This window comes from Cimex lectularius, unplaced genomic scaffold (genome assembly GCF_000648675.2).
Source record: "Cimex lectularius strain Harlan isolate CLEC.00 unplaced genomic scaffold, Clec_2.1 scaffold195, whole genome shotgun sequence".
Taxonomy (NCBI): Eukaryota; Metazoa; Arthropoda; class Insecta; order Hemiptera; family Cimicidae; genus Cimex; species Cimex lectularius.
Window position 1 is genome coordinate 927,016 of NW_019392761.1, and position 12,529 is coordinate 939,544.

A 12,529-nucleotide genomic window follows, 5' to 3' on the forward strand; every position below is an offset into this window, starting at 1 on the left:
TATAAAATCTCTCAAGGTAGATGTTTTTCTCATATTTTTGTTCGATTTTTCGTACGAAAATACAAATTCAAGTCAAACGGTAAGGTAAAAGTTAACAGTTATTTAGAAAACGGTTTGGATGTTTACGATCGTCATTTTACATTTTAATGATCCGTCTCGCTGTTCACTCTTGTAAATGCAATATAACTGAGATAAAATTGTTTGACAAAGTGTAAACCATCTCATAGGAAATAATTACTTCACAAAGTTGTAAAAAAAGTGACGATCTGAGATAACTTGGTTGTTAGTACGACTCTCCCTCCAACTTACTCGCTATCTTACTCACTCAATTTCTCTCTCGCTCTCTCTCTCTCTCTCATTTACTCTCTCACTCCCTCTCTCTCTCGCTCTCACTCTCACGCATTTACTCTCTTTCCCTCTCCCGCACTCACTCACTTGCTCACTCTATCTCTCTCACTCATTCACTTTCCCTCTATGTCATTCATTCACTCACTCTCTTTCAATCACTCACTCAACCACTCATTCGCTTACTTTCTCTCTCTTTCTCTCACTCACTCTCTCTGATTCTTACCCACTGACTTATTCTCTCTCACTTGCTCATTCAATCTCTCTTTCTTTCTTTCTCTCTCTCTCTCTCTCTCTCTCTCTCTCTCTCTCTCTCTCTTTTCGTGGTGAAATAAAACATTATCTTTATATCAATCAACCAATCCGTCTCTCGCTGATTATCACTCATTCCCTTTTTCTTTATCTGTCTCGCACTTACTCACTCCTCTCGGGTTCTCTCCCTCTCACTCATTTACTTTCTTTCTTTCTCTCGCACTCACTCACTCATCCACTCACTCGCTTACTTTCTCTGTCACACTATCACTCATTTTTCTCTCTATCTCTAACTCTCTCTCTCTTATTCTTACCCACTCAATGACTTTCTCTCTCTCTCTCTCTCTCTCTCTCTCGGTTTGCTTCAAATAGCCTAGGTTTAATTCAGCTTTCCCTCGATAATTTATATAAATGTGCGATGTGTCTTTACACTTGGACAAACGCTGTATTATTACTTAAGGTGACAAACATAAAATTCGATGAGGAAGACTATCTCCGTCTGAAGATCTGGGTGTCTGGCTCTATAAAAAATGAACATTCAGTCTCCATAAAATAACCATCTGCAAATGACTAGGATTTTTAATTTTACAAATTTCACTTCACCGATTTATAAAATTAATTCGGTGATCAGTATACTTACTGGAACCGAAGCTACATGGAAGTTTTGATAACTGTTCATCAGCCCAGTTTAACTTAAAGGAACAAATTTAACGGAGCTTTTCGAGAGGAATGACTGAATGGATTGAAGATGATTAGATAAGGAATAGCTTTTTGAAGACTCGAGTGTTAATGGGATGGCGGGGTGACGAATGGAACGTGAAACACGATCCGGAAGGCCAAGGAGAATGGGTTAAGTGAGGTTCTTCCAGTTTAATTGGACCGCGCTGCTGTCCACACAGTGTTTTTAAACGATCCCACTTTCCCTTATTAACAACCGTTTGAACGTTTTATCCTACACGTATTATCCTTTCCCTTCGTTTATTAAGATAACTAATTTGTCATCTGTGTTTCAGGTGAAAGGCCATCGAGATGAGGGCGGTCCTACTCATCGTGCTATTAGGTGAGTGTTTACATTTCTTCTGGTAAGTCTCTCCGCGGATACCGTTCGTTCAAGCTTGTAAACTGAGCTTGGAGCACCTATAAAAATAGCCACCACCGTTTTACGAAAGAAGAAGCAATCTGCATAGGAGGACGCGGCAAAATTAAATCCGTCTATCAATAATCACCTACCACATCGGACTGGCACGAATTTGGCATATTTTCCGTTCGGCTTGTTAATGGGGGTGATGTACTGCAGACAATTTGGATAAACTTGGAATATCACGGCTGTCATTCCTTTGATGGAGAGTTTACCTTGGAAAAATATTGAGTTGAAATGAACTCAGAATGGTTTCGATTTGTCGGGCTGGGGAAACGATTTTCTCGATTTCATACTATTTTATTCCGCTTTTGATAACGGGAAACAATTTTTTTTTATTCATTCAACGATTGTATTGTCATCATCCGAGTGGTTAGGGTGTCACACTCTCGCTCTTTACCGGCGGTCGTGGGTTCGATTCCCACCATAGCCCTGGGTATATTTTACGCAATTGAAGGGCATGTGTGAATGTCTCGTGGAAATCTATCTTTCCATCTATCTAACTAATTTCTACTTACTACATCATTGTCAAAGCTCTTCACCACCAACCTCACTAACTGCAATGACATCAATGTCATTTTCGATCCATTCCAGCTTCCAAAAGTTCAACAAATTCCTCAATCCATTCTACTGCCGAAGCTTTTCTTAAATAGTTGGGGAGTTGATATAGAACTATGACAATCCTTTCCTCCAGTGCGACTTAAATAGATCTATTGTGTAACCCTTATAAATTATAACCGTACCTTCGAAAGTGCGCTTTTTCTTACAACACTAACTAATCGCATTCCCTGGTGCCTCTTCGCTGAAATCCTTCGATGTGACAAATGTCCCGATGTGGCTGTACCGTAACTGGACTAATGCTTCACATTCACAAAGGACATGTGCCGATGTCTCAGGTTCCTCCTGACAGAGTCGGCATGTTTCTGTCTTTGCTTTACCCCTTCATAAGATTCTAGTTAAAAGGACAGTGGCAGATAGAGGCCTAAAATTTTCCTCATATCCTGCCTGTCAAGAGAGAGGAGTTCCTTCGCCTTCCGTTTTGAGAGATTTATAAATCTCTTAAATTGCCTCATACCTGGAGCCTTTATCCAGAATTTTAGTTTTTCTTTCTCAGTCCATTTGTACAGTTCCAACTTAAGCACACAGTCCTCTGCATTTAGTTATGGTTCTGACCGCATGGTTGAAAGGGGTACCACTTTTTTGGCAAGTTGATCAGCCTATTCATTTCCTTCTACGCCTTATGTCCGGAAACCCACTTTAAGGTCATCTTGTTCTTTTTTCCTAGAGCCATAAGGCAATTTAGGCACTCCCTTTTAAATTTGGAATTGAAAGCATTCGCATTTAGTACATTTATGGCTGCCTAGCTGCCTGAGAGAATATATGTGCACCTTTCATATCTTTCTTTAATAACTACTGTGCACAGAATTGTATTGCATGAACTTGAACTTGGAAAATTGTTAGGGTGTAGTCTGGCACTTTCTGCCAAAGCCTTATCTACACTTTTCCATCCTGAGAATCCACCACGCCTTAAAAGACGATGTCCTCAAGAACCTCGACGCCCTTTACTACCTGAAATTATATGCGAGCTGGTGTTACACGGATAAATTGAATCCGTTCCTACAGTGAAAATCGCGTGACAATATTGTGAAATGTTTGTTGAACCGAAACTTTGGAGTTTTAAATTCAAGGCGAGACCAGTCGGACACGTGTACCAATGGATTCTGGCGAGAGTTTTAACTCAAACAAGAAGAAGAATTAATAAAATCACGAAAAATGAGGGTCAAATCGGGAGGAAGAGGTCGTGGATTTTGTACTGTCATGGTAGTGAGGTCAATTTACGTCCGTTCTCTCTTTTTCCTCTGGCATAATTTCTCCTCAGGATTCAAACACTTTAACAGAAATTACAACGGAAATGTTCCTCTTCCCGCAGGCCGAGGTTAAATTGTGCGGTTACCCGTAAACAAATTACAACAGGAAAGAAAAAAGAAAATAATGAAATATCTGAGCATATAGGCCAAAAAAGCAGTACGAACAAACCGACGACATGAAATCCACGAGCTTAACCGAACGGAAAATACACCGTTGCGGACATGGCATTGGCCTAGACCGAGCACATATTAGAAACAGCGATTAAAAGAATCAGAAAATAAGTTACGACTGATGTATATTATATATTATATAATTTTATATAAAACATCATAAAACTTGTTCCGCCTTTGTCATTATTTATAGAAAAGGTTTATCCCCTGAGATCTGAACCAAATTTGCCACTAAAAGGTTTGTGTGGCTATTTGGTTTTTGTAGTTAAAGATGTGGCTCGGAATGGTTCCAGGTGAGCTCGAGAGTCAAACAAGGTTGTCTTCCGAGTCCTATTCTTTTTCCTAATTCATACACGCTCTTGACTCGGGTGGGGCCATTCTTGAAAGAAATATCAATGTCATTGAGAGGTTTACAATGAAGCAACAAGTCAAACAAAGAAAACGCAGAAATAGAGAACCTTAACCCTAACCTTTCATAACCTTACCCCATTCCTAACCTAATCTAAAAACACATGTGCATTTCTAGCTAACGTGGTCATTTTCAAATCTGCAGACAATAGCAATTGTTCACATTACTAAAAAATAATTAATTAAACAAAAGCCAAGAAAAAATATGGAATCATCGTTATGAAACATAACCTTTCCCTAACCTTAACCTTAACATTCCTAACCTAACCAACCCATGCGCATTTCTCAGTAGCGTGGCTCTTTTTCAAATCTGTAGACAATAGCGATCTATCTGAATATTAAAAAGTAGCTAATTAGACAAAAGTCATGGAATTTGGTTTCTGCTAACTGTTAACAGTTAAAATAGGTCGGCCTCTTTACTACCTACGTACCGCTACGAGTATTGGTTTATCTCCAATATTATCTAGTGCTTTTCTTTGCTTATGCCTTTTTATCTGATACCATAACTTTAAAGAGTGCCCTTCAAACCCGGGCTTTACGTTTTGCAGGAGTAAGAATCTTAATCTGCAAAACCCTTGGCACCAACAAAGGACCCGCAATTTCTTCTTCCTGACGATATCAGTATAGGATTGTTTCAGCTGCTCCAAGTCTGCAGTGTTCGGCCAGCCGTCAAAAGATTATTCTAGAGTTCTAGATTTCATAGTTGGGCTGTCTGTTTCCTTTGATGAACTTTTTTGTATGCCTATGTACTTGACTACATTCCCATTAAACCAAGGATTTGTTCTTAATCCGTTTCCTGATGGATATATTTTTTAGGTTTAGCTGTTATGGCTTTGTCCATATCCCCGATCCGTAGTCTATCATGGTTCTAGCAACCACTGTAACAACCATATGAATGTATTTGAGGTTAGACTCCAGCTTTCCCCATAAAGACGTTTACACTTGTCGATGATAATTTTCATTCTGTGTTATTATATTTAGTTGCTGATTCGAAGAAATTCTTTTGTCAAAAGTGACTTCTATTTCACGTTTTTTGAGAAGGGAATTACAAGCGTCCATTTAGCACGAGTGGCATGAATCTGTGCCCTTTTCTTAGTAAAGTCAGCTACAATCGTTTTTTTGGGGTTTATTAAAAGGCATTCCTCCTTTCACCATCTGGTTATTATATCTATTTGTTATGCTGAGGGCACCGTTGTAGTAGTGTGCTATCTCGTAAACTCTTTTCAGGTTATGCTTCAGGTTATCTACATGGAATTATGATGAACCGGCACTGGGTCACTTACAAAAATATAGAAAGAATTTATGTAATATTTGTTGAAATATGTAGTAAGGTTTCACTATTCTACTGAGAAGCTGTTTTTCGGTAAACGATTGAAAAAGAGACTTTATTACTTCCTTTTTTGCAGGTGTAGTCCGGTGGAGCACAGCGCATGTGGTTTATTCCAAGGAACAGGCAAGAGTGAGTATGCCCATTTTAGACTTCTCTCTCTCACTCTCTCTCTCTCTCTCTCTCTCTCTCTCTCTCTCTCTCGTTTCCGCATCAAAAACATAACTCTTATTAGCTAAGTGTAAAATCGAATGTGTATTTGTGTTATAGGTAACACGCTTGCCTTATGATGATTGGCGGCCTATTCGTGAAGCGCCAGGACTTGGCAGACACGTCGGGCACTCTGGATTGATCCGGTACCCCCTGTACCAAAAGGGCTACAGCTACTCTCCAACGAAGAAAATTCTAGCCCAGCAGACCGACCAGGCAGAGAACATCGGAATCTTCTCTCCGACACCCCCCACGATCCTCGGTTCGTTCAGCGTCTTCGGCCACGCTACTGTGAACGCGAGAGAGCACGCTTCGCACATTACGAAAAAGTCTCCGAGGCCGCAGCTCACTCACGATTATCACCATTTGGACAACAGGCCCAAGCTCGGCGGTTACCCGTTCCACCATCAGTTCGTCGGTTCTCCGTATGTCTACAGCGATCCGCCCAAACGTCCTCAGAAGTACAACGATTATGTTGAACAGGCGTACTATTACGACAGTTCCCTCAGACCTCCCCCTAGGGAAATTAACAACAAAGCCTCGGCTTTTCCTTCTCACAGTCAATCGACCTCATTGACCCCCAACACGTTCTATTTCGAACAGCCACAGCCCTTCCAGCCTTCTGGATTAGACAACAGTTTCCATAAAGCGCGAAAGCCGAACAAACCCATCTCGCATACGCCTTACCGCCTGGGCGGGCAGGGCCAAACACTTTACCCCACGTTAAGCCATCTGGATCAGTTTAAAACCTCCGTGACGAGTAGCTTCGAACCTTCTTCCATCTCCTTTTTCAATAACGGTTATACCAAGAACAAAAACCAACCTAACGACCCGTATTTCCACAGAAACCCTTTTGGCGACATACAGCTTAGCACGAGGAGACCGGAACAGAACATTAAACCGGTGACGGAAGAAAAAGAACCAAGTAAAGACATTTACGAACATTTTTCAAATTTAGGCAGACCGTTCCAAAGTTCTCAACCGTATACGACGACCGTAGAAAGCCAAAAAGACGTACACACATACTCACCGTTTGTTACTACCTATCCTTCTCTAGCTCCCCATAGCGTAAAATTTTCAGACGTGGCTCAACCGTTTCAACTAAACGACTATCAAACTCAAGGCTCTCCACTCGCGAGCGTTAAACCGGATTACATAGTTACTCAGCAACCTTTTACGCAAGATGTATATCCAATAACTGTGACCACAATTGACGTATCTTCCGAACCTTACGAAGAACCGAAGAAAATACCAAACGAAACGGAAGCTCCTTTCGTTCCGTCTAGCGCTCCGAAGCCCTACTCTAAACCGACTACTTACGAAACTTACACCGACCGTAAGCCCCAAGTGCAAATAAATTCTTACCACGGGTATAACGAAAACGCACCTGTGCCTTTCCTTCCGACGCCATCGCCTGACGTAGTCCCTTACCTGTCCGAACCCACTTCGGAAGAACAATCGACCCAGACTCCGGAAGTCAGTGATGACGGACAATACAACATTATATCCACTATAGACACTAAGTACCAGGAAAACACAGAACTGGCGACAGAATCCCCGACGACGACCGTCGCCGTTGAAACGACGACCAAATACCGTCCTCCGAAACGTCGTCGTCCTTCAAGACCGAGCCAAACCAGGAACGAACTGACCGGTAACTCTAAGCTTAAAAACCACCGTTTGACAGATGTTTCTTCCACTACCGTAGATTATCACAAGTCACAGAGGAGGAGGAAACCGAGTAAGTACAGAGAAGGTTCGGAATTCAAACGACAGAGGACCAGTACGACCACGTCGACGACCCCTAAACCCGAGATTTACGAACCGACCGAACAGTACGATTATACAACCGCCTTCTCAGGCGAGTCAGGGCCTTTGACCAGAAACCATAATGACAATATTATAACCAGACCGAAAGAAGACGAATACAACCAGTACGACCAATACTACAACACACAACACTTTGGTTTGGGCGACGTGCAAATCGGAGAAAACGACCAGTCTGACATTAATTATGACGATGAGTTCCGCCACCCGCCTAGCTCTTCAACAAGCACGTCTACGACCACTACGACGACCACCACAACAACAACGAGCGCTCCAATAACTGTCACAACCCCGTCAATAGAAACGGCGACCAACTCCATTTCCTCGAGACTAAAAAATAAATACGGGAACAACAGACCTAGGTTTAGCGTGAAGGATTACAGGGAGAGACTAAATAGAGCCACATCTACAACTACTCCGACACCTCAGAAATCCGAACCGGAAATCGACCCGACGGTCAAAACCAAAACCGAAAGCACGAAATATCCCGGCAGGACGAGAACGACCCACCAGCCGAAACCAACTTCTGAAACCAGCACAACCACCACGTACCAATCCGAATCCACGACCGAATCCAAATATAGAAAATACAAATCCAGAATCGGTCCTTCGCGGTACAAAACGTCGACAACTCAGCAGCCGGAAAATTTGGAGACGACGACAACAGAGCGGATCAATACGTTCAGACCGAGCACAAATCGATATAAACCCGGTACCGGAAAATACTACAGCAGATACAGGACGTCGACGATCCCACCTAAGGAGGTCGACGACAGCCCGATCCCGACGGCAAGAGTCACTATCAAGCCTAAAGGCGTGTTCTCAGCAAAAAGAAAACCTTTCCCGATAAAGACAAAACTGACCACGAACAGATTCGCCGAGGAAAGCAGCTCAGAAGACGATTTGCCCAAATCCGCTATCCCTTCAAAGATCGTCGAAAACGAAGTGGACCACAATGCGAATGTCATTTCGAAAAAGATGGACGACGGACCGACAACAACGATTTCAGCTGAAGAAGAGAGCAGTGTGAAAGGTTCCATTGCCTCCGAGCCGCCCTCAGATCCGACCGGTGAAGAGGCGATGCGGATCGCAGACCTGACGTCCTCCTCCAGTAACGACTACCATTCCCAGAGGATTTTCAAAGGGGTGACCAGTGCTAATACCAGAAGGACGCTACCGAAAATCACACTACCGACCGACGAACCGATTCTCCCTCTTGAAGCCTTTTTCCAGACCCACAACAAAGACAAAAAATAATATCATACATTTTTAAAACAGACCTTCAGTAATTGACTCATCAATTACAAGCCAAATCGACTGAAATCTAAATTAATAACTGACTTTAGCTCAGTTTTTTCAATTGCCAACAATTTCTTGAGATTGTGTAAATGTCGTCGAAAATTCAAATATATTTCCTCTTTTTTTTCTAATCAAATGATTATTAAAAAATATTTAACTATTAGTTATCTTTCTTCTTTTATGATTTCTGTGATTTTCTTCTTTACCACGCTTCTTTGTAAATAAAACTTCATTTTCTACGCCTGTAAATACTATATAATATGTATGTATAAATTATCAATGTACAATAAAGATTAAATTAAATTAATTAAACTAATATTTAGGTATATAGTATATTTTTCTGAGTATAAAAATATATATTTATTGAAAATAACGTTTAAGATGGTTTCCTCAAATTGATTGACTCTTGATTTGTAATAGTTTTTCATCTTTTAATAAATAATATATTTCATTATATTTTTTTCTTTTACCTCTCCTTTGATTGTGATTAAATGTATTATTTATACTAACTACAGCTACTGGAGGTATGCGATTTTATTTTATGTTGTAAATCGTAAAGGTAAATTCAGAAAAGAACGGAGACCATGATGAAGCCCTGAGGAACACCCTGATTTACCGGCAAACACGTGGAGATCTCATTTTGTTTTTCCATGATCGCCTGCTTCCGCCCTGACATAAATAAATACATAAAAGACATAAATATACATGGGTAAAAATATGTGATTGATTTGAATGGCAACAATCCATTTTATTTATAAATTGAGGCTTGAAGTCAAGTGGTGCGAGGCTTGGAAGGAATGGTAAAACTAGGCAATGGCACATTTCCTATGTTCTTCTTATGCAAACCATTTTTCTTGATTAGAATAAGCAATGTTTCTTTCCACCAATTTGAAATCTGTCCATTTTCCCAGAACTTGTTTGATTGCCAAAATTGGCAATTGAGAGTAGATTACTTATCCTCCTATAATGAACATAGTCTATGCCGGGTAAACTGTTGTTCGAATTTTTAAGCTCACTGGTTAGCTCTGTGTCAAAAGAACATTTAAGTAACTGTGGACAAAGACTGTTGAAGAAGTGAAGTTCATGCAGGGACCATGAGGGCACAAGTTGGTAATGAAATCCTCGATTCACTGGCTGACTGGCCGACGAAACCCTGGACAGTGGAGCAGGGAACACACTTACCCGAGCAACGCTATTTGACGCTACACGACTCCTTGTCTCGTTTTGGTAGGGTGTTCACATCTGTGCGACGTCAGGCGCACGCCACTTACAGTCACACAGCGTGTTTCACAAATCAGTAACACAATCGCAACGCCTCATTTGTTCTTAATGCATTATTTTGAGCAAAACCATGTAATAAATTCTCAGTTAAATTTTATGAGCACAACCATGTAATCAATTGTTTTTATTAATTTTCTGCCTAACTATCAATAATAAATCAATAAATAATTTTTATAAATGAATTTATGATCCCGGTTAATTTGGTTTCCATTAAAATAAGAATGTTGTAATATAACGACAAAATTACATATACATAGTTTGAAATAAACTACAAAAAATATGAGTGTCCTGTTCTGACGCTACCCGACAAAAATGGTGTAATTTTATGAGCAAAACTGTGTAATAAATTGCTTGTTAAACTTAATTGTTTTAAATTAAGTTATTCCGGTGTTTTGATAAATTTTCTGCCAGTTTGAAATAAACTACAAAAAATATGAGTATCCTGTTTTGAAGCTACTCTACGAAAATGGTATAATTTTACTAGCTAAACCATGAAATAAATTGTTAGTTAAATTTTATGAGCAAAACCGTGTAATAAATGGTTAGTTAAATTCATTATATCAAAAAATGATATTCTGGTGTTTTGATTGATTTTCTACCAAACCATTAAAATAATTTTTTTTTTTTTTAAATAAAAACTAATGAATTTTTGATCTCAGTTTATTTGGTTTATATTAAAATAAGTATGTTGTAATTAATATAACGACAATAATACATGTAGTTTGAATAAAAATATGAGTGTCCGGTTCTTTTGTCTTCGACTGTACTCGATGCGACCCGACGAAAATCTGGACAGAGGGGATCGCAGAGCGTAGAGTAGGTTAGCGTGGCATAGCATCGGGCAGATGTGCACGGGGGTAATACAATCTTATGGAAAAATGGACTTTGGATTTGCGTCGGGTAGCTTCGGGTATCGTCGCATAAGCCAGGAACAACTTACCCGATGCTACGCCTTGCGACGCTACCCGATGCTACCCGACGCCTTGAAACGTTTTGGTGGGGTGTGCACATCTATCCGACGCAAGCACACGTCGCGTACAGTCCACAGCGTTTATCACAATAATCACTATCACAATCGCAACGCATCTTTTGTTCTTAATGCACTATTTTGAGCAAAACCTTGTAATAAATTGTTAGTTAAATTTTATGAGCACAACCATCTAATAAATTGTTTGTTAAACTTAATTGTTTTAAACAAAGTTACTCCTAACTTAATTAAACAATGTTTATAAAAATTTATGCATTTTTATCTCGTTTAATTTGGTTTACATTAAAATATCATGTTGTAATTAATATAACGACAAAATTACATGTACTTAGTTTGAAATAAATTAAAAAAAATATGAGTGTCCTGTTCTGATGCTACTCGACATTAGAAAATGGTGTAATTTTACGAGCAAAACTATGAAATAAATTGCTAATTAAATTTTATGAGCAAAACCGTGTAATAAATTGTTCCAATTTTAGTATATGTACGGCCGAAGAGAGTACAATAAATTGTTAGTTAAATTCATTATATCAAAAAATCGTATTCGTGTGTTTTGATTAATTTTCTACCATTAAAATTAATTTTTTAAATAAAAACTAATTAATTTTTAATCACAGTTAATTTGGTTTATATTAAAATAAGTATGTTGTAATTAATATAACGACAATAATACATGTAGTTGGAATAAAAATATGAGTGTCCGGTTTTTTGTCTTCGACTGTACTCGATGCGACCCGATGAAAATCTGGACAGTGGGGATCACGTAGCGTAGAGCAGGGTAGCGTTGCGTAGCATCGGGCAGATGTGCACGGGGGTAATGCAACCTTATGGAAAATCGGAGTTTGGACTTGCGTCGGGTAGCGTCGCATAGCGTTGCATCGGGTAAGTGTGTTTCTGGCTTAAAGATGACAGGCCGCTAACTTCCTCCAGCTCGTACAAACGCTCGTACAAAAAACACGAGATTTTTTTCCTCGCCTAGAAAGGAAATTAAACTACATCTTTTCACAACAAGGATCTGTTATATGCAGAAAATACACCAAAAAATGTTCGTGGTGCGTTAATGAAATTTAACACGCCCAGGAGTAGCGAAACCAAGGAAAAGGATATAGTTAACAAGGATGCGGTTTATGAAACGGCATTCACTATTATTAAGAATAATTCAAGAGGAAAATAGTGTAAAACACAAGGGAAAGTTGGAAATTTTTGACGATAATAAGGGTATTCACGATCTTTGTGTTAACCCTGTTAGATCGAGAAAAATGATGACGTAGACTTGTAAGAATCGGCTAATTAACATTGCTCGATCTAACAGGCCAGAGACAATATTAGGTGTTAGGTCGAAAATGTAGTCGCCTTGCTATCCGTTAGGGCATAGGTAATCAACATGGCAGCTATGAATTTAACAGCTGTTTTTT

At 39.7% G+C, this 12,529-nt stretch overlaps 1 protein-coding gene across 2 annotated transcripts in view; it reads left to right on the plus strand.

Moving 5' to 3' along the window:
* Positions 1–9,078, plus strand: part of LOC106663385 (mucin-5AC-like) — a 71,614-nt gene extending 62,536 nt beyond the window's left edge. For both annotated transcript variants that reach the window (XM_014388200.2, XM_014388201.1), the window contains exons 3-5: positions 1,611–1,657; positions 5,589–5,641; positions 5,780–9,078. In XM_014388200.2, the coding sequence (XP_014243686.1) occupies positions 1,627–1,657; positions 5,589–5,641; positions 5,780–8,803 (3,108 nt within the window). In that variant the 5' untranslated portion in view covers positions 1,611–1,626 and the 3' untranslated portion in view covers positions 8,804–9,078. The remainder of the gene's footprint in view (positions 1–1,610; positions 1,658–5,588; positions 5,642–5,779) is intronic.
* The last annotated feature ends 3,451 nt before the right edge of the window (positions 9,079–12,529 follow it).